The 22,910-nt window shown below is 43.5% G+C and overlaps 2 protein-coding genes across 3 annotated transcripts in view; one reads left to right on the forward strand and one right to left on the reverse strand.

Annotated features, from left to right (window-relative positions):
* SRGAP3 (SLIT-ROBO Rho GTPase activating protein 3) overlaps nucleotides 1-22,910 on the forward strand; it is a 434,101-nt gene that overhangs the window by 179,243 nt on the left and 231,948 nt on the right. The window lies entirely within an intron of this gene.
* On the reverse strand, nucleotides 680-22,114 carry THUMPD3 (THUMP domain containing 3). 2 transcript variants are annotated; one of them, XM_049766287.1, is made up of 10 exons: nucleotides 22,079-22,114; nucleotides 20,224-20,501; nucleotides 18,519-18,596; nucleotides 15,642-16,121; nucleotides 11,740-11,870; nucleotides 10,056-10,125; nucleotides 5,752-5,867; nucleotides 4,028-4,138; nucleotides 3,411-3,534; nucleotides 680-1,376 (listed from the first exon to the last, which is right to left on the reverse strand). In XM_049766287.1, the coding sequence occupies exons 2-10, from the start codon at nucleotides 20,482-20,484 to the stop codon at nucleotides 1,227-1,229; spliced, it is 1,521 nt and encodes a 506-aa protein (XP_049622244.1). In that variant the 5' UTR covers nucleotides 20,485-20,501; nucleotides 22,079-22,114; the 3' UTR covers nucleotides 680-1,226. The 2 variants fall into 2 exon arrangements, with proteins under 2 accessions (XP_049622244.1, XP_049622245.1); XM_049766288.1 differs by lacking the exon at nucleotides 22,079-22,114 and adding an exon at nucleotides 21,946-22,066.

Here is a 22,910-nt window from a genome sequence, read left to right on the forward strand (position 1 = left end):
CCACTGGAGCACCTCTTCAGAACCGAGTCCCACCAAGTGTAGTTAGTCCCCAAAACAATCACACATGCCCCCCCTCCCAAGAACTCATAAGACCCCAACTTCCCTTTGTCCCCGGGAATCTGTTCTCCTAACAATTTACTGTTAAAGTCATTTCCAAGTCCACTGTCAGGACGGACTTTGCACAAGTGAAAAAAGTAACACATTAGCAGTTTTCATGACGTTTTTAATAAAAAATATATTTCTCTTTTAGTCCTTTTGAGAAACCAATAAATATACTCTGTCAAGTTTATTTTTGACTGAAAACAGAACAATCTTCGTTAAACTGAACACAAAAATAGAGGTTATCTTAAACCATATTGGTCCCTATTTATCCATGTATATACTGCTATTTACAAATGGAAATGGCCTTTTATAGTAGTAAAGTATTTTGACAATTCCTTCGATGAATTGTAGTTCTCTATTTTAATCAATATATTAATCTCAGTTATATATAGCCACTTGTTTTGGGACCAGAGTGGCATTCAGGTTTCACTCCTGGCTCTATATATGCTCAGGGATCAGTCAGTCTGTTGAGGACTGGAGGACCATATGGGATGCATGCAAGGCAAGCACCCTATCTACTATATTTTGGTCTGGACCCTTATGTTTATTTTAATACTTAAACTTAAAAGCATTAATACTTAAGGCAAATGGAAAAGTTTCCTACAGGTCTTACGAGATTTCATCTTTTCATGAGCCACTATTCACAACACATAATAATGTCTTATTTTCCAAGACTGGGGGGAAAAAGAACTAGTTAGCTGTTAACTAGCAAAGCTGCATAGGCAATGAGATGTGGCTTAAGATCTAATTATGTTCTCTGCCTTTTCATTGGTCCAGGGTACCTTTCCAACTGTTAATAAAGCCTAAAAATAAAATGTTCTAAACCCAAATCCCAGGGAATTATATCAGCTTTTCATGAGACATCTTGAAAGCATTTCAAGCAAAGAACCGATTTCCCAGTGACTCATTCAAAACATTCCCAAAAAGCAAAGCAGCAGCTCTCTCCTAGGACATGGTTATATCACAGTATGTTCCCATCTCCAAAATACCTGCTGGCCCAGGTAGAAGAGCTTCAGGTGAGTCAAAACCGCATTTCCCTTAATACTAATTTTCTCGCAAACCAAGTTCCTCATGTTTGTACATTTACAGTTAGGAAGTACATACATATATGAAAAATCTTTTTATTACCACGGTGTTTTTTCTCCGTCTTGTACTGAAGGATGAACATAAGCTTGAGATGTCCGTTTGAGGAGATACACTGCAGCATGGAGACCCCCAATGTTGACCCAGACAGTTTGGACCCTCCGCCAAACGTGGCCCATTCCAGATAATGCCTGTGTACAAAAAAGCATAAAGTCTGAGCTGACATCTTGCTTACAGACCAATGAGAAAAAGGTGTTAGCTGTCATCAAAAGTCACTGAAAGAGGGACTGGTAGGGTGTTTGCCTTGTACACGGCCGACTGGGTTCAATCCTCAGCATCCCATATGTTGTCACTTGAGCTTGCCAAAAACAATTTCAGAGCGCAGAGCCAAGAGTAACACACACCACACACACACACACACACACACACACACACACACACACACACACACACACACACACACACACACACACACACACACACACCCGCGCTGCTGGGTGGCCCATAACCACAAAAACAAAGTAAAACAGAACCCTCCCACCCCAGTTGGGGAGACGGGGCGATAATACAGTGGTTAGGGTGTTTGCCTTCCATGTGGCCAATTCTGGTTTGATTCCTGACATATCCCGTATGATCTCCGAAGCACCACCAGGAATGATCCCTTAGCAAAGAACCAGTAGTAAGCTCTGAGCACTGCCAAGTGTGGGCCAAAACCAAATAATACCCTTGCAGGGACACATCAGAGTTGCAACCAGGTCACCTCATCAGCCAGCTTCTCAGACTCGTTTCATTTTCAAGAGATGCAAGCCAAGTCGCTACAATTCACTGGTGCACCAATCTTTCGACAGAACTCTGGGGCATCCTTGGAGGGGCACGGCCAAGTCCTTGCCTTTCCAAAGCCACAGCAGCCGCATCCACACCGTTGTGCCAACAGCCCGACTTCAGCACTTCATGATTACAGAGATACCAAACTGACAACTCCAGGCACACAGGTTTGGGGGGATAAAAACTCTGGGGGGCTTCTCATACTCCTGCAAACTTGGGCAGCTTCACCTATGTCCCACAGCCACTGCCACGTCAACTCACCAGCCCAGCTCCACAGATCCTGGAATTTTTGGAGCATATGGCTGCATATGTATCTGGGAGACACCTCTAAATTCCTCAATACTGACACCCCAGGGAGAACACACCAAATTGAATGTGAATGTAGCATAGAAACCACCCACACTCCACGAATAAAACCAGTAAAACATGACGCTAAACAAGCGACTAAAAGTTTAGTATATCTGTCCAAATGACCCCATTATGATACGACAATTTCCACAAATTTTCTTTCACTGAAGGTCTATTTTTGGGGATTGTTTGCTTTTTTAAATTATATTATCATTTATTTGCAACAAGCATATGTAAAGCAAGTTATTTTGTGCATGTCAAGAGGGCAAACTTTGGGGTGAGTGAGAAACTAGAGACAATGGTGGTCACGCTGATGGTGGGACTGGTGTTGGAACATGGAATGCCAAAAAAAAAAAATAAAACCGTTATGAACGACTTTGTAAACCACTGCATTTAAATAAAGTAGTAACATTTTAAAAATAAAATAAAAACCGCTGGAGAGTGACAGAACAGATTTAAGGGATTTGCCTTGCATGCAGCCATACCAATTCCAACCCCTCATGGCCATGAATGCTGCTGGGTGTGGCCAGAAATAGTTCAGTGGGCTGGAACATATGATTTGATTCAGGCAATTTAGATTTGATCCTAATATTCATGACTCTCTAGATATCACTGAGAGTGACCAAAAGTCAAACACTGACAGCTTGGAAGATAGCTTCAAGGGATCACTAGGCCCAACCCTAGGGACAGCATATTCTTGCAAGGACCACTGGGAGTGAGCCAAAAACACCCACATTAAGTATCACCAGAGAGGGTCCTGGGATAATCCTGGCAAAATCCCTAAAGCATGAAACCTCAAGCTCAACCCCTGGCACTGCCTCCATGCGCTGCGGGAATGGTCGGTAAGCTCGATACCCCACAAAACATGCGAACCCAGTGAGACCATCAAAACTGAACACTGGTCATGTCCATGTGAGCACCACACAGGTAGGTCATCATGAAAACAAAGGGGTGTGTGTAAATGTACACTACACATCCTACTCAACCGAATAGCCTCAAGTCTGCTTCAAAAGATGCTCGTCGGCATTCGAGTACTAAAGCTGATCACACACCTTGGCGAAGCATTTCTTGTCTTGAGTAAGGAGCGCGGCTCGACCTGTCCCAGGTCGACAGACTCGGCTAATCTCTCGTAGGCAGGCTGGGTACAGGTTCCAGTTCCTCTTCTTGGAACCCATCCTAAGCAAAGAAGGACTGATGGATGAGTCAAGCACTGACTGTTCTAACAGTGAAAGCCATTCATAAAGTACTTATCATTTTTAAACCAGTTTCTTTTGACAACTACAAATTAAAGAATTCATCCTTTTAATGAGGGTAAGAGTACTTGAATTCTAAAAACCAAGCCAGAAACTAGAAATCATTTATCCTGAGAAATAGAGCAATTTCCCTCAGTCTTTTTGTGGGAAGTATCACATAATTTGATCATGGGCTAGCAAGGGAATCATGGGCGTGTAATTTCCTATATATACCTCCTGCGATGGTAAGGAGACAATGTTCTAAGCAGAAACTGAACAGGGGAACTCATCTCAGTGCTGTAATGTTTCAGTGAAAAACTGTTCTGCGAGAAGGCACTGAGTATTTCTGCCAGAATAAATGCAAAGAAAATATTGACAGACCAGTGGGCACTTGTTTAATAGACTGACCTAAAACTCATACTTAACCCAAGTCACACCTTTTCCCAAAGGGCATATCTGTGACAATGATATCAACAGAGCCAGTCCTCAGAGGCAGGTCGCAGATGTCCCACTGAACAGCATCTATGGGCAGGCCCCAGGATGGGTCACTGTGGGAACAAAGAGAAGGTTGTCCAATCCATATATGAAAGCGTGAGTGAAAAAAAAGGTTGGGAGGGGAGAAGTTAATACAATGGGGGTAGAGAGGGCACTTGCCTTGCAATGTGGCCCACCAGGGTCTAATGCTCATCACCCCATGTGGTCTCCCAAGCCTGTCAGGGGAGTGATCTCTAAGCATAGGCCCCAGGAACCAACAAGTGTGGCCCCAAAACCAAAAATGCAAATAAAATGGGGTTGGAGTGATAGACAGTGGGCAAGGCACTGGTCATGCATGTGTTGAACTGGGTTAGATTTCTAGCATCACAGATGGTCTCCCGAGCCTTACCAGGAATACTTCCTAAGTGCAGAGCCAGAAATAACCCCTCAACATGCTGGGTGTGGCACCAAAACAAAAATAAAATAAAGATTGAAAATGGAGACCAAGACCGCAAGACAGTGGAACACTTAGGATGCATGCTGACCACAGGTGCCCTAAGCACTGATGGGTGCAACCTTGGAAGACCCCAGCACCTCTGGGGACTGTGGGCTGAACAGTTTGTATCGTTAGGCTGCTGCACTGAACCATGGATTGGGCTGAGAACCACCAGGGGACTCCTCCTCCCCGCTCCCCCCACCCCCCGCAAAAATCCAATGATGATGTTTAAACCAAAGATAGCCAAGCTGGAAACGGTGAAAGATGAGTACAGGCAATGCCACCAAATGTCAACTGGAGTAATGTGCTTTGGTTAACATACTAAAATGATAAATATTTCTACTGAAAAAATGTCCTAGTGTCTAATGAACTTCAATACACTGATATCAAAGGGATATATATGGCTGAAGGACTCTGGATCCTTTTCCTGGGAAAGAGGATTTGGAAGGGTGAGTGGACGCAGAAAGGAATTTTGGTGGCCCTTCAAATAGATATATATGGTCAGCCATGTGACACTGATCAAGATGACAGCCTCAACAGGGAAGTGAAAAAATGAAATCTGTAGAACAAGGAGAATTTATTTCACTAAAAGATAGGATTCATAACACTCAAAGCTCTTCAGAAAAATCAAAAATCTTTCAGAGGTCTTAGGCATCTTCCGTCAGGTTGGAAGGCTAAATCAAATCAGGCTGAACTGCATACGAGACAAGCATCAGCCCCACCCCCATACTATCTCTCAGGCCCCGTCCATAAATACCAAATAATAGGTCCACCGGTAGTAAGTCCTGAGTATCATTCCCCAAACCAAAAGCAAAAACAAACAAAAAATAACCCAGCCACCTCAAACAGCCATATGTAATTTTAGAGGCCAAAGCTCAAAATGTGATGCTGAGAGCATGCTATATAAACACGGTTCAACACCCCAATAACAGATGCCCCCCACAAGCAAAAATGAGGGCTGGGAGACAGCTCAAAGTATGGCGCACAGGACTTATCTGCTGGAGCCCAGGAGTTTAGTGTCTGATGTGTTACCAACCTCCCCCTAATATAAACCTTCTATAAAATCGTTTTCAATGAATTTCAGACTCATGCTCACTCATTCTAATTATAATGATGTCACAGTTCACTGAGCTAATACGCAAGGCAGTTATTTCAATCTAAGACATATTACGAAATATTTTTAATGTTTACCCTTCTTTAACTTTGCTCTTGCTCAACAAAGATGAGATGTTATTTGCTGCTCGATTGACAGCCATTGGGTTGTAATCACCAGCAATATGGTAACAATTTGACCATTCAGTAGCCCCCTAAAAGATAATATATATATATACACATGTTATTGAAACTATTGGTAGCAGACTACAAAACAATAATGAAAGGAAACATCAATTATATATACATGAGATACCCCAGCTTGATATTCTTTTCAAAAGCTGTGAAATTCCATACTCTCAGCTCTTCTGCTTCCAACACCCTCTTCATCTTTCTCTCCTTACTCGATTGCTACTTGTCTCTCAACTGTCCAACACTCTTGTTAACTCTCCAATATGGCTCTCATTTGCTCCTTATTCTCCACCCCAAATCCTCCATACCTACTACCAGCATATCTAAATTATTATTTTTTAAATCATAAATGAAGCTTGTTGGGTTTCAGTCATACAATGTACACCATCCTTCACCAGTGTACCCTTCCCATCACCGATGTCTCCCATTTCCCTCCCCCTCCAAACTCTACCACCCCTGCCTTGCTCTAGGGCAAGTTGCTTCTTTCCCTCCCCCCCCCCCTTTCCTTTTGGACACTGGTTTGACCACATTTAATGAAGGACTGCCTTCCTGTTAGTTTCTCTAGTTTCAGCACTAAGTTCTTGTCCAGAGTGATCAGTTCCAACAATCATCCTTTTAGACCCTTCTAGCTATATTCACTGCTCTTTGTGGCAAGCTTCCTGATCCTCATCTCTAGTGTCACTTGCTATTATTACCATACTGTCTTTTATTTTTCTTATATCCCACAAGTCATGGAGATTATTCAATGTTTATCTCTCTACCTTTGACTCATTTCACTCAGCATAATAATCTCCATGTCCATCCACATGTAAGCAAATTTCATGACTTCATTTTTTTCCTAAGTTCCATAGTATTCCATTGTGTAGAAGTACCACAATTTCTTTGGCCATTTATCTGTTGTCAGGCACCTGGGCTGCTTCTAGATTCTGGCTATTGGAAATAGTGCTGCACAAAATATAGGAGTGCAGAGTGCATTTTTGTATTGTGTTTTTGTGTTCATGGGTAAATCCCCAGGAGGCATCTCATTTCTTTTTAATTGTTTCTATACCTGCCTTCCTATCAACCAAGCCTCCTAGGAACTCTCTAAGGACAAACCTGACATTCTATTCAATCTCTCACCCAGCAAAACCTGACAGTATGGTATTTCAGACCATAAGAAAAAGCATGATGTGAAAAACTTAACATCAGTATGATCAACCTACAGATTCTTGCGGTTATGAGATCTTACATAGGCTTACATCTAGAATATAATGAGGGCTTCAGAGTGAAGCATAATCTCCTTACATAACCATATTTCTCAAATGATTATGTAATTCTAAGGGAAAAACATGTCAACAGAATGCAAATCCGAACTGCCAAAAATCCTTGGTACAAAGTTCTGATGTTCCAGTCCAGAACTGAACAATGTTCTAATTAATGTATTGACTGGTTTTTTTTTTTTTTTTGGGGGGGGGGGGAGGGCACACTCTGTGGTGCAGTGCTCAGGGATAGTTACTCTAGGATCTACACTCAGAAATCACTCCTGGCAGGCTTGGGGGTCCATATGGGATGCTGGGGATCAAACCCGGGTCCATCCCTGGTCAGTCGCGTGCAAGGCAAGAGCCCTAGCTCACTGTGCTATCACTCTGGCCCTGAACCGTGTTCTAATTTTACATTGCTATTTTGTTTTGGTTTTTGAGCAACACCCAACAATGCTCAAGGGTCACTCCTGGCAATGCTCAGGGGACCATATAGAATGTTGGGGACTGAACCTAGGTCAGCTTCAAGTAAGGCAAGCTCTCTATCTGATAATTCTCTGACTCTGAACAATATCTCTCTTTGCTCAGATATGTGCAGATTATGGAGAAGACAAAAAGTATTTGACAGCTTTCTTGGTACTTGATGCTCCAAAATCCACTTTTTACTCTAAAACTAAACAATTTTTAGCTTCGCTTCTGAAAGAAATGTTTTGTACTACTTCTAAGTTTTAAGGGAATATTATTATTATTATTATTATTATTATTATTATTATTATTATTATTATTATATTATTTTGGTTTTTGGGTCAGACCCGACAGCATTCTGGAGTTACTGGCTTTCCACTCAAAAATCACTCCTAAAAGGCTCAGGGGACCATATGGGATGCTGGGATTCGAACCACCGGCCTTCTGCATGCAAGGCAAACGCCCTACCTCCATGCTCTCTCTCCAGACCCATAAGGAAGTATTTTGATCAAGTGTTTTATACTTTGGTGGCGAATATAGCTGTAAATATACACCACAAGTTTCTTTCAAAACCTATTCATTTTGATCAAATAGCAAAGTTAGCTTTTCTATCTCATGTTTTTCTCTTCTAAGGAAATGGCTCCTATCTTTTTATCTTATGAAAGGGATGTGTTGAGGCTGAAACTGTAATACAGCAGGGAGGGTGTTTGCCTTGCACATGGCTGATCTGGGTTCAATCCTTGGTATGCCATCTGGTCCCTCGATTCCTGAGCACCAATGAGTGCGTCCCCTTCCCTCAAAAAAAAAAGAAAGGGAGGGATGAGTGTGGGAACTTGAGGACCCTCTCCTCGCTCACTACTTTCTGACACTTCTTACCTGAGATTTCAGACATGTCAGTCTTACACTAGAGAAGAAAGAGTACAAGACTTAGCCCCTAAAACTTCTAGACAAGTTTTTTCTGTGTATAGGTTGTTTTTTTTGGTTTTTGGGCCACACCCGGCGTTGCACAGGGGTTACTCCTGGCTGTCTGCTCAGAAATAGCTCCTGGCAGGCACGGGGGACCATATGGGACACCGGGATTCAAACCAACCACCTTTGGTCCTGGATCGGCTGCTTGCTAGGCAAACGCTGCTGTGTTATCTCTCCGGGCCCTGTGTATAGGTTCTTTAGCCAGTAAATTTCTCAAATTTCTCAGAAAACAGTCATCTCAAATTCCCTTCTGGGATTTTATTATTTTTTTTGTTTTGGAGCCAAGCCAACTTTGCTCAGGGGTTATTCCTAGCTCTGCGCTCTGGAATTACTCCTGACAGAGCTCGGGAATATGGGATGTCTGGGAATCAAAACTTGGTTGACTGCATGCAAAGCAAGCACCCTATCTGCTATATATTATTGCTCTGGCTCTAGTGATAGTCATTTTAAAACAATTTGAGAGTGCTTAGTGATATAGGCTTCTTAGAAAACCTACAAAGTCTAACTAATGTCTACAAGTTTCAACTACACCTGTATTTTTATTGTTTTGGGGTCACACCCAATGGTATTCTGTGCTTATTCCTGGCCCTGAACTCAGGACTCATTCCTGGCATTGGCTCAAGAGAGATAATATGTGGCACAAGGGACTGAATCCAGGTCGGCTACATGCAAGGCAAACGCCTTCCCTGCTATGATATTGCTCTGGCCTCTGAACTCTATTTTAACTACTATCCTAACTCCAAGAACATAAGCAGATGAAAGAACAAATTATTATTATCATCATTTTTTTTTTGGTTTTTTTTTTTTTTTTTGGGCCACACCCGGCGGTGCTCAGGGGTTACTCCTGGTTGTCTGCTCAGAAATAGCTCCTGGCAGACACGGGGGACCTTATGGGACACCGGGATTTGAACAAACCACCTTTGGTCCTGATTGGCTGCTTGTAAGGCAAACGCCACTGTGCTATCTCTCCGGGCCCAAATTATTATTTTTAAGAAATGAAACCATCTCCCTACAGTTTATGCTTATGTCTTTGTTAATTTTTAAATTCAAATCTGCCAAGTTTCTCTGTCCAAGAAAATGGACTTAACAGTCCTCAATTCCCTGCCTTCCCTGCAGTCCAGGGAACAAATACCAGTAACAATTAATCACCATCTAGACTGCTGGTAATAAGTAGTGATGTGATGTGATTTTTTTTTTTTTTTTTTTTTTTTTTTTTTTGATTTTTGGGCCACACCCGGTAAGGCTCAGGGGTTACTCCTGGCTATGTGCTCAGAAGTCGCTCCTGGCTTGGGGGACCATATGGGACACCGGGGGATCGAACCGCGGTCCGTCCAAGGCTAGCGCAGGCAAGGCAGGCACCTTACCTTTAGCGCCACCGCCCGGCCCCGATGTGATGTGATTTTAGCTTTCCTAGCATAATTCTTCGAAAACTCTCCAGAACATTGGTGCAACCTTCATTTTATGTTTAATGTACCCGTTAGGTCTAAAACATCATGATGCGATCACTTGATGAGCTGAGAGCTATGGAGACATCATTACCTCTATTGGTATTGCCCCGGTTCCACACATCGGATCGACTATTATGTCTGTGGGCTGAGGAGCACAGAGCCTAGAGAAAAGAAAAGAGCCAATGTGAAGGAAATCAAGGACAAGGCCAGAGAGATCACACAGAGTTTTGTGTATGGCACATGTCTTGCATATATAGCCCACCCCAGTTTAATCTCTGGGCGACATATGGTTCCTTGGGCATCACTGAGGGACTCCCAATGCAAGGCAGGGTGAACGCCAGCACTGCAGGGTCCCAGCAGCACCCATCCTGAAACTCTGCATTGAACTACTGGCCAAGGTGCTCAAAATCTCTACAAGGGACTTCTGGTATCCTGAGTACTATCCCTACACCCCCCAAAAGTGAAGGATCTCATGCAAGTATGAAGAAATATCAATCAATGGGACTGGAGCAGTGGTGCTGAGCAGTAAGATGTCTGCCTTGCCAGCGTGAGCCTAGATAGACTGCGGTTTGTAAAGAAAACTAATTATTTTGCGTCTAGAGCAAGTACCATGGGTAGAGTGCTTGCCCTGTATGTATGGGCACCCCACATTTTCCTGAGCCCCATCAGGAGTGATTGCTCTTACTTTTTTTTGGGGGGGGGTCACATGCGGCATCGCTCAGGGGTTCCTCTTGACTCTATGATCAGAAATCATGCCTGGCAGGCTCAGGGGACCATATGGGATGCCAGATTCGAACCACCGACCTTCTGCACGCAAGGCAAACACCTTACCTCCATGCTATCTCTCCGGCCCCCAGATCTCTCTTACTTACAAGAGTAAGCACTAAGCACAGAACCAAGAGGAAGCCTTGTGCACCACCAGGTAAGAACCAAGCCTTGGACGGCAAAACATTTAATTGTATCAAAGGGTTAGAATGCAAACCTTGTTTACCAGGCTAGGACCCTAACACTAAATGACCCCTGATTCATGGCTGAGAATTACCAGCTATGATACTCAAAAAATAAGGAAATAATTAAAGTGTGTAACTATATAAATAAATGTCTGGAGAGATAGCACAGCGATAAGGCATTTGCCTTGCATACAGCTGACCCAAAACAGACCCTGGTTCGATCCCCAGTACCCCATATGATCCCCCAAGCCAGGAGCAATTTCTGAGTGCAGAGCCAAGAGGAACCCCTGAGCATCACTGGGTGTGGCCCAAAAACAAAAACAAAAAAATTGCTCCTGGCAGGCTAGGGGGACCATATGGATGCTGGGAATCAAACCCGGGTCCGTCCTGGGTCGGCTGTATGAAAGGCAAATGTCTTACCACTGTGCTATCACTCTGGGGCCATACCTGGCATGGTTCATGTGATAGGAATAGACTATAGAGCCTAACATGGGCCTAGTCACTCAACTAGAGCCCTAGAAAATCTATTTTTTTGTTCTGTCACAAAGGTCAATGGTGTTCAGGGACTATGTGATGCTGCGAATCAAAATAGGCTTCCCACATGCAATGCATATAGTCCATCTCTCTGAGGTATTTCCTTGGCCCTAAAATACTGGATTTCATCTTGTTACCTACCAACTCTAGTCTATCACATAGTGTGTGATATACACACGCATACAACCACCACCACCACCACCACCCCGACACACCACCACCAGTGTTTTGAGGGCAATTTCAAACTAAGGTGTGTCACTATGGCCTAAGAAGGAAAAATCATCCTCCTACCTGAGCATCCCATAAGCAAGAGTAGATCTAAGAGTTGTGGGTCCAAAATGGGTGATATTTCTTCGGTGAAGACTTTCTTCTGTCAATGCAATGCCCACAATAACTTCGCTATTGTGGATATTCAAAAGAACCTATAGTAAAGTTTAGAAAACAGAACAGAAAGCTAAACCAAGTAGATTTTTTTATTTGAGGCTTTATTTTGGTGTTGAGGTGTAGTTTACATGAAGTAAAATACAAAAATCATTTTTTTGTTTGTTTTTTTTTGGGGGGGGGTCACACCCGGCAGCGCTTAGGGGTTCCTCCTGGCTCTATGCTCAGAAATCACACCTGGCAGGCACAGGGGACCATATAGGATGCCAGGATTCGAACTATCATCGTCCTAGGTTGGCCGCATGCAAGGCAAATGCCCTATTGCTGTGCTATCTCTCCGGCCCCCATGTTTTATTCTTTTAACTCACTTCCCTAAGTTAATTAAGTAAATTTGCCCTGACTTTTTAGTTTTGGGCCACACCAAACAGTCCTCAAGTTTATTCCTGGCTCTATGCTCAGGGATCACTCCTCACAGGCTCAGAGAACCATACTGGTTGTCAGGGATTGAACCCAGGTTGGCCTTTCCCTTACCCTGACTTTTTTTGTTTTGTTTTTGGGTCACACCTGACAGTGCTCAGGGATTTCTCCTGGCTCTATGCTCCGAAATCACCCCTGGCAGGCATGGGGGACCATATGGAATGCCAGGATTCAAACCACTGTCCTGCCTGGAAGGCAGATGCCTTACCTCCAGGCTATCTTTCCGGCCCCTTTATCCTGACTTTTAACAGTCACAAACATACTGAAAATTTATGGGTTTGATATACATTAAAATTTTTGTTTTTGTTTTTGGGCCATACCAGTGGCCCTCAGGGGTTACTCCTGGTTCTGTGCTCACAAGTCCTGGCAGGCTTGAGGGACCATATGGGATGCCTGGGATCAAACCATGGGTTCATCCCAGGTCAGCCACGTGCAAGGTGAATGCCTTACAACTGTGCTATCCCTCCGACCCCTACATTAAAATATTTTAAGATACTTTTATAAAAAAAAATTCAAACATATACCCTATGAATATTGGCATAATAAAAGCCAAACTATATCCTCTTAGATTACTCATCTTGTACAACTATGCCATATTTACTTCATTATTTTCTAAGTACTTTTAGAATGCTGTCTGTGGGGACTGGAGTGATAGCACAGTGGGCATTTGCCTTGCATGTGGCCAACCCAGGTTCAATTCCTGGCATCCCATATGGTCCCCAAGTTTATCAGGAGTGATTTAAAATGCTCAGAGCTAGAAGTAACCTCTGAGCACCACCAGATGTAGCCCCCAAACAAACAAACAAAAAAAAAGAAAGTTGTTTGTGAAACTTGGCTCAATGTCTGTAACATGTTTATTAGATAAAGTTAGATATGAACTATTAAATTTTTAAAAGGAAAACTTAAATGTCCTCAATCTTCTAATTATAATTTCTTCAGTATCTCAGCAGCATCTGACACTTATCTAGCACTTCCTATATATAAGCCACTGCTCTACTCAATTGACATTCGTTATTCACATCCTTAATCTCTTATAGATAGGAAAACTAAGACACACAAATTTGTCCTTACCCAAATTTGTCCTAGCTCATAAATGGAGTATGGACACATGACTCCACCATCTGTCTGTGAATGCCCACCCTTTGTTAAGTCATGGACATCATTCAATCTACCATATTTTCCGGCATATAAGATGACTTTTGAAACAAAAAAAGTCAATCGAAAATTGGGGGTCGTCTTATATGCCGAGTATATCTCGAAAAATGTTTCAATATGCCCCTAAACGAAAATTGTCTGAATATTGCCACAAAATGAATTTTCCAACTTGACCCTGCACCAATCACTGCAAGGCTACTCAGACTGCCTCTCTAACTCAGCCAATTCAAGCAGGCTTTTGATGCATGCAATTAGACAATGCTCTGGACCCAAATCTACACTGTCAAAAGCCTGCTCAGAGTGGCCAGAGTCAGAGAGGAAGTCTATTACAGTATAACCTCTGAACCTTTGCTTGTTGTGATTGGCTCACTGTGGTACATACAGTTGCAGCACAGGACCGTTCTGTCTGATACAGCGAATATAGGCCTAAAACTATGTTTTAACTGCAAAATTAGGGGGTCGTCTTATACGCCCAGTCGTTTTATACGCTGGGAAATATGGTAGTCGTTCTCAAGGCAGCTGTGTGAGGAAAAAAGGAACGGGGAAATTCTGATTTGATCTGAAATAAAGTTAGAAGAGATTAAGTGGTCTGTACCACATTCAATAATTTCTAAAGCATCAAAATTTTTATTTCTTTGATGCCTGAGCAATAAATAGCACAGTAAGTTTGGGCTTTTGTTTTGCACGCGGCTGACCTGGGTTCAATCCCCAGCATCCCATAGCCTGCCAGGAATGATTTCTGAGCACAGAGCCAGGAGTAACCCCTGAGCATGCTGGGTGTGGCCAAAAACAAAACAAAAATTTCTTGGTAAAAATGATAAGAAGCAGGGGCCTTTCAGGTTATCAGACATTCTGGCAAAAGCCACATATGAATCCCCTCTGTAATAGGACTCAAACCCTGAGTGTAGACCAGAGACAAGCCACAGGCATGCAAGACTGAAACCCAGGAGAAAGAAAACACTAAAGAGCAGCATACTGGTTTAAGAACATAATAGGTATTAGTGATAAAGCCAGCAGGTAGGGCACTTGCCTTTATCCAAGATTGACCTGGGTTCAAACCCCAGCATCTTATGTGGTCTCCCCCAAGCAGCATCAGGAGTAATTCCTGATTGATTCCTGGTACAGAGCCAGTAGTAACCCCTAGATCTCCAGGCCTGACTCCCATCCCAGGAATAGGAATATAAAAGGGGATGGTGAGATAGTACAATCTTGCCTTGCACATGGCCAACCCAATTTCCTTCCCTAGCACCACATATATCTTCACAAATCCCACCAGGTATGATCCCCAAACACAGCCAGGAGTAAATTCTGAGAACTGCATTGTCCCAAATCAAAATATACACACATTCAGGCCAGAAAAACAGTACGGTGAGTAGGGTAGTACATGGCTTGCATGCAGCCAATCTGGGTTCAATCCCCAGTATCCCATATAATCCCACAGTCCCTGCCAGGAGTGATTCCTGAGTGCAGAGTCAGATGTAACTCGTGAGCACATCTGGATGTGGCCCCAAAACAAAATTAAAAACTGTGCCAGTATTACCTAAAAAAGTGATGGTTGGGAGCCAGAGAGATAGCATGGCGGTAGGGCGTTTTACTTGCACGCAGCTGATTTGAACAGATGGTGATTCAAATCCCAGCATCCTATATGGTCCCCCTGGGCCTGCCAGGAGCGACTTCTGAGCAGAGACCCAGAAGTAATCACTGAGCGCTGCTGGGTGTGACCCCCCCCCCCCACCACCACCACCACCAAAAAAAAAAAAAGCAATGGTTGCAGTTAGAGCAATAGCACTGTGGGTAGAGCGTTTGCCTTACACGCATCGCAGCTCACCCAGGTTCAAACCCCAGCATCCGATATGGTCTCCCACGCCAGCCAGGAGCAATTTCTGAGCGCAGAGCCAGGAGTAACCCCTGAGCACCACCAGGTGTGGCCCCAAAACAAAACAAACAATAAAAACAGTGGCTGATGGTTATGAGTTATGCAGTGAAATATAGTATTGGCTCCAACTGAAACAGACACTTGAATCTTACACAGTTTTGACTGAGGAATCAAAACTTAGTTTCTTCAATAATCTATGCTCTTTTTAACCAAACCCATTAGCCCCATGGCCTCAGTTTAACTACCCAGAAAACTAAGCTAGCCCTGAACTTCCTGAGATATCCGAATCAAAACCTGTTCTCACCTCCACATCAAAGTTGGTCATGTCTGCTTTCCACTTAAAATGATCTTGAACGGCACCCCCAAAGTCTCTTGCAGCCTCATTAGAAGTAAAGCAGTGTTTCTCTCCTGCCCTGTTGCAGGTGACTCTAAATTTCAGCACCTCCGGCTGAGTTTCTTCTTTGGGGCTCTCATCAGTGTCTTCTTTGCAAGAGGTCGAGTCATCACCAACCAGTGTCGCTACGTCTTCTTTGATGGCTGGATTTTCATAATAATCTAAGAATTGGGCATCTGAGGGCTCGTTCTCAGATTTCTTCCCATCTTTCTCTTCTATTTGGTCTCCTTGCCCATTTTTGAGCTTTTCTTTATTCGTTTCTTTATTTTGGTTAATCTTCTTACGCTTTGTTTTTCTTTTCTTGAAATTGGTGTTAATTTTCCATACTTTTAAAGGGTCTGACCATGGAAGTTTCCCAGCCAATTCTTCAAAATCCTTTAGAACATCTTCCTACAAAGAACAGAAATTGAAATCCATATCTTACCACTTTGTCTTAAGATATAAACTAGGGGCCGGTGAGGTGGCGCTAGAGGTAAGGTGTCTGCCTTGCAAGAGCTAGTCAAGGAAGGACCGGGATTCGATCCCCCGGCGTCCCATATGGGGTCCCCCAAGCCAGGGGTAATTTCTGAGCACTTAGCCAGGAGTAACCCGTGAGCATCAAACGGGTGTGGCCCCAAAATAAAAAATAGAGATATAAACTCCTGGGCCAGAAAGATAGCACAGCAGGTAGGGCACTTGCCTTGCATGTGGCCGACCTGGGTTCGATCCCCAGGATTCCATATGGCTGCCCAAGCCTGCCAGGAGTGATTTCTGAGTGCAGAGTAACCCTCAAATGCCATTGGGTGTGGGCCCCAAACCAAAAAATTATAAATATACATATTTATCTAGAGTTTTATCAGTGGTGGTCAGAGTGCAAACCAAAGTTTAAAAATAGGCTTTAAGAAAAGAGTAAAGGAGGGCCGGAGAGATGGAGGTAAGACGTTTGTTTGCCTTTCATACAGAAGGTCGGTGGTTCAAACTGAGGTATCCCATATGGTCCCCTGATCCTGCCAGGAGTGATTTCTGAGCATAGAGCCAGGAGTAACCCCTGAGTGCTGGCAGGTGTGACCATGATCAAAAAACAAAAACAAAAAGAAAAGAGTAAAGGGGTATGGGACTTGCATTGCACATATCTGACCCTGGTTTGCTCCCACGTTTTTCCTAAGCACTATCAAGAGCGGCCCCCAAGCACCACGAGCAGTGCCCTCTCCCAACACAAATAATGTCTCTAAAAAATGAATGTTTTAAAATTAGGGTTAAGAGAAATAGGGACATTCGTGGTGGGAAAGTTGCACTGGTAAAAGGAGGTATACATTCTATGATTGAAACTCAAATATGAGCATTCCTGTAGCCACGGTTCTTAAGTAAATAAAGTATTAAAAATATTCAATCTCATTGAAAATAAAGAAATACGGGGCAGGAGATAGTGTAGCAGGCAGGGTACTTGACTTGCATGCAGGCAACCCAAATTCAATTGCTGATACCACCTAAGGTCCTAAGCCCCATCAGGAGTAATTCCTGAGCACAGAGTAAACCAACAGTCAAGCATTACTTCCAGGTTTCATTCGTTTAACATCAATTTCTTTTTGAGGGGTAGGGAGGTTACTTTTTGTTTCTGGAACACAACAGTAATGCTTAGGGCTTACTCCTGACTGAATTCAGGGGACCTTATGGGGTGCTTGGGGATCAAAACAGGTCAGCTGCATGCTAGGCAAGCAACCTACCCACTGTACTGTCACTCCGATCTAAATAAATAGTAAAATTTAATTCAATTTTTCTAGGCCATGGATTCCTATCACTTTTAAAACGTTTTGGAAATCAACGTGTTATCAAAATGAAAGAACCTGAGAGTTAAGACAACATATCAAAAAATATTATCTCTGGGGCCAGAGATACAGTACAGCAGGCAGGAAAGGTTCTATTCATTCCACTCCACATGGTCCTCCAAGCACTACTAGGAATGATTCTTTTTTTTTTTTTTTTTTTTGGTTTTTGGGCCACACCCGGTAACGCTCAGGGGTTACTCCTGGCTATGCGCTCAGAAGTCGCTTCTGGCTTGGGGGACCATATGGGACGCCGGGGGATCGAACCGCGGTCCGTCTCCTAGGCTAGCACAGGTAAGGCAGGCACCTTACCTCCAGCGCCACCGCCCGGCCCCTGGAATGATTCTTAAGTTCACAGCCAGGAGTAAGACCTGAGCACAGCCAATCACTACACTTTCCAAGCACATATTCTGAAAACTTGGTCAAAAAACAATGCAGAACACAAAGAAAGCCTTTCTAAAGGGGCTGGAGTGATAGCACAACATATGAGGTATTTGACTTGAACATGGCCAACCTGGGTTCAATCTCAGAGCCTGCCAAGAGTAATTTCTTAGTGCGGAGCCAGGAGTAACCCCAGAGCGCCACCTAGTGTGGCCAAAAACAAAACAAAACAAAAATAAATAAAACAAAGCCTTACTTACTGCAATCTATTTTCAATCTTTAGGTTTTAAGGTTCTAAAAAAGCATCTTTCAAGGGGTCTAGGGATGGTTTGGTGATCAAGTTTTGCAGATATAAAGCCCAAAGTTCCATCGACGACACCATGTGAGTGTGATCATTAGCATCTCAGCCAAAAGTTTTGAAGCTCTAGTGTACCATAATCACCGATGCTCTTGCCAGAGAAGCCATCAACAGCAACAAAGTCTGTCTATCTGAACCTACCATTAAAGTCTCTCATTCTACTCTTACAGAAACAGTAGTAGCAATGCTAAATGACAGGATGTGAAAAGTGAGATTACCTGATGTAGCATGTTTGGAAAAACTCACCTTTGTCTCTTTAAACGGGTAATCTTTAAATTCTTGAACAACCACAAACAAGTTATCCACTGATCTCAGACAGTGAACCTGGGGAGAAAAAAAAACAAAACAAATTTTAAGAAAGATTTTTGCAGCATCAGATCATCAACATTTTTGTTAAAAATTAGGCTCACTCCCCATATCGTCCCCCAAGCCAGGAGGGATTCCTGAGGGCAGAGCCAGCAGTAACCCGAGCGCCCCCTCCCCCAGCGCCACCAGGTGTGGCCCAAAAACCAAAACCAAAACCAAAAATTAGGCTCCCACACTTTAAAGTCGTTAATATCTGTAGTATATTTAAAAAAGCTCTCACCAGGCTGAGCAAACAGATTGCTTGCTCCTAGATTCAGTAACTACCAAGGACAATAGACTTAGCCCTTCACATCCTTAGATTCTGAACCTGCAAAGTAAACCAACTGGATGGCTAAAATATGCAGTTGAACCTTTTAATGGATGTATCTGTACTACCCAGATACATTTAAAAAACAAAATTGGGGGCTCCACCTGGCAGTGCCAGGGGCTACTCCCAGTAGCAGCTGAGGGATTAGGAGGTACCAAGTCTCAATCCTTGACCTCCTACATCAGAGGATACACTCAAGCCTGCTCAACAAATCTAGAAATGATTTACAGTACACGAAAGGATGGACATGCAAATACTTTACTGAAGGGAACTTAACAGGCATTGACTTTGGCATTTGCTAGGGTCTTGCTAACGAAATACTCTGAATGCTTACTATAACTCAGACACCATGAACTTGAAAGATAATGGCAACCCCCCCCAAAAAAAAAAACATAAAAAACAACCCTATTTTTGCCCTCATGTCACTTATATGATATTGAGATGGACAGAATTTAGGTTTTATTCTAGTAAAACAGTGTCTCTCATTTATCACCTCAGCATACCTTTGAACAAAATTTCTTTCACATGAATTAAAAAAAAAAAAAAACGTCTTGGGGCCAGAACAATAATATAACAGGTAGGGCATTGTGCCTTGCATGCAGCCCATCTGGGTTTGATCCCCAGTATCCCATATGGTTCCCCAAGCCTGCTAGGAGTGATTTCTGAGTGCTGAGCCAGGAGTAACCCCTGAGTACTGCTGGATGTGGCCCCAAAACAAAAACAATTTATCATACTCAAAGTGTAAACTTCAGTTAGAAACAAAAGTAAAGGGCCAAAAGCTAGTACAGTGAGTAGAGTGCCTGCCTTTATTGCAGCTGACCCAGGTTCAATTTCCAACATCCCATATGGTCTCCCAAGTCTGCTGGTGTGGCCAAAAAAACAAAAATAAGTACATTCAAAGATATACAGCAGATATTCAAAATGTCTTTATAATCACAAAAAAATTGTTTTGGTAAACACATCACTGGAAATATTTAGATTACTTTTAAAAATGTAGCACAAGGAGGAGAGATAGCTCAAAGGGCTGAGTGCTGCTCTGCATTCAAGAGGCCCAGGTTCAATCTCAGCAGCCGCATGATCCCTTAGCTCCTCCAAAAAATGGTCCTGAGCACTGAGCTGAGAGTGGCCCCTAAATGATCCAAAAACCCAAAATTCAATCAACTAGTCAAACTTATTAATTAGTATCCAATAGAAAATAATAAAATGAGATTTGGGGGCAGAAAAGCAAAAAGCATTCCAAAATAAAAAAGTAACCATTAAATGCTGCTTTGTTCAAACCTGCGCCAGACTTTCCACTGAAATGTCAAAGTAGATCTTGCCCCGATCTTTGCTGATTTTGCACGATGACCCCAACTTTTCTCTCACTTCATCGGCTGCTGTTTGCTCAAAGCCAGTGGGTACAGTGGCCCCAATAGTAACCAGGAGATCTTCAGAATCACTTTCAGGCTCACTATGGGCCACTTTTATCAACCCCTGGTTTTCCTCAAGATTCACATCCAAGAGTTGATCCGTAGCTTCCTCAACATCAGACATTCTCATGATTGTTTCCAAGATTCCTGATACTAAGAAGAAAAAAAGCAGGTAAGCCTATTTCACACTTGTAACCATGGGAGAGCTGGAAGAACAAGCTAAAATTTAGCCCTGAATTCCACCATTATGTACCACAAAATCATACAGGTTAATGAGAAAGATATTGCACGTTTGGAATCTAAGCTGACAAAGGGCATCAAGACAAGTAATCAAATGTCCCCAACAACAGACGCTGTTTTAAGGACAGACATATGTCTGGCTCGAATCCTTTTTTTAAATTTTTTTTCCAGGAGTGGAAGTGGATGTTCCCTTTTTGTTTTGTTTTGTTTGGGTCATACCTGGCAGTGCTCTTGGCTCTGCGCTCAGAAATCGCTCCTGGCAGGCTCAGGGGACCATATGAGATGCCTGGATTCGAACCACCATCTGTCATGCCTGAATCAGCTGCTTGCAAGGCAAATGCCCTACCGCTGTAGTATCTCTGGCCCCGGGAAGGGATGTTCTAAAAACAGGCCATTCTCACTTAAGTGCTCAAGCCACTGGAGTGATTTTTGTTTTGGGGTCATTACCTGCAGTGCTCAGGCAGGAATCACTCCTACGGTACTAAGGACCAGACCATATGGGGTTGCCAGGGATTGAACCAGGGTCAGCCGCCAGAAGGGAAAGCGTCCTCCAGGGCTGTCCGATCCCTAATCACCAATCCCAAAAGGGTTGATTTAGGGGGCTGTAGAGATAGCGTGGAGGTAGGGTGTTTGGCTTGCATGCAGAAGGACAGTGGTTCGAATCCCAGCATCCCATATGGTTCCCTGAGTCTGCCAGGAGTGACTTCTGAGCACAGAGCCAGGAGTAACAACCCCTGAGAACCACCAGGTGTGACCCAAAAACCAATAAATAAATAAATGGGTTAATTTAATTCCCATTCTATATCCAAGAAAGAGCAACTGCACCACTTAATGGAACAGAACGAGGCCTAGAGAAGGCGTTGATGACCAACGTTCCTGGGGGGGGCGTCCTCGTGCACCCAGCTAGCTCATTTCCAAAGCTGGGAGGGTGGTGGTAAAGGAAGAAGGGACACTCCTACCTTACTCTGAGCTGAGAGTGGCCCCTAAATGGTCCAAAAGCCCCCCACCCCAAATCCAATCAACTTAGTCCAACATACTAACTCGTAGCCAACAGAAAATAATAAAATGAAATTTGGGGGGACAGAAAAGGCACCCCCAAAAACAATTCCGAAATAAAAAAGTAACCATTAAATAACAAATTACCACCTTTTCCACCTAGGTCTTGCAACACTTAAAAGAAAAAAAAAAACTGGGCTGGAGTTGGACCCCGAAAAGTCGAACCCAGGCCTGGGATGGGGGAGCTGCCATTCCTCCCTCCTTGCACATCAGGCTGGTCTAAGGCCTACTGAGCAATGGGGGGCCCACTCCCAGGCCTTGGGGGATCCCCGCAGTGGCAGAAGCAGGTACAAACCCTTGGGGCCTTGTCCCAAGAACACCGGGGAGAAGGAGCGAGGTAGCCCCGGCACTCGGCTTCAGTTCCAGCAGCCACCCAAGGACCGACCCTCCTAAGGCCACTCCATGGCCACCATTTTTCTCCTCCTTACCTGGAAACCTGCTCCCACAATGCACCGGATAGGAAGTCTCGCGCCGCTACCCCGGAAGCGGAAGCCTGGGGGTGGGATCTACCCGGCCAAGGTCACGCGAGAGGCGCCTGCGCAGGAAGGTTTTTGAGGCTGTACCGGAAGAAGGGCAGTTACCCATAGGAAGGTGGGGCTTTCTAGGCACCTGTGTGGCACAGGCAGCATCTAGAGGCCTAATCTTGATTTTTTTTCATGCACATGCACATGCATATTAATTTAAGTTAACCTCAAAAGTTTAAGTGATAGAATTTGAGACTTCCTGATATGAAGTTTAATACTATTATTATATTAGTCTGCTTTTGACTTTTCTTTTTTTAATTTAAAGAAAGTATATCACATAGTTGACACAATTGATCATAATACATTTGTTTCAGGAAGAACAAAGGCAAAGTTATTATTTTCTTCTTCACTCACTCTCTCTCTCTTTTATTTTTTAAGGATAAGAGTCAAAGAAGCACAGCAAAAATGGTGTTAGAGCGGCAATTGTTGTTTGCATAGGCCCAGCAAAATATGGGGGACATGGAAAGAAAAACCTTGGCATAAATACAAGGAGACCTTACCCCTAAAGTTTTCTGGCATAAGACTAACTCTAGGCTCCAGGCATAGTAAGTTGTCAAACCCAAGTCATTGTCAGTAGTGCCAATACATTTTATTTTGGGGACCACACTTGGTGATGATGTGGTTACTCCTGGCTCTGAGCTCAGAAATTACTCCTGGCTTGGGGGACCATATGGGATTCCAGGGATAGAACCCGGGACCCTCCTGGGTCAGCTGTAAACACCTTGCTGCTTGTGCC

The sequence above is a fragment of the Suncus etruscus genome, chromosome 20, assembly GCF_024139225.1.
Source record: "Suncus etruscus isolate mSunEtr1 chromosome 20, mSunEtr1.pri.cur, whole genome shotgun sequence".
NCBI classification, from domain to species: domain Eukaryota; kingdom Metazoa; phylum Chordata; class Mammalia; order Eulipotyphla; family Soricidae; genus Suncus; species Suncus etruscus.

Coding starts and splice junctions, on each gene's coding strand:
- THUMPD3 (XM_049766287.1), bottom strand. CDS start 20,484: ATGAGAATGTCTGATGTTGAGGAAGCTACGGATCAACTCTTGGATGTG. Junction 10,126..11,739: donor CTTGCTTATGGGATGCTCAG/GTAGGAGGATGA, acceptor TCTTTTCTCTAG/GCTCTGTGCTCCTCAGCCCA. Junction 3,535..4,027: donor GATATGCCCTTTGGGAAAAG/GTGTGACTTGGG, acceptor TTCTTTGCTTAG/GATGGGTTCCAAGAAGAGGA.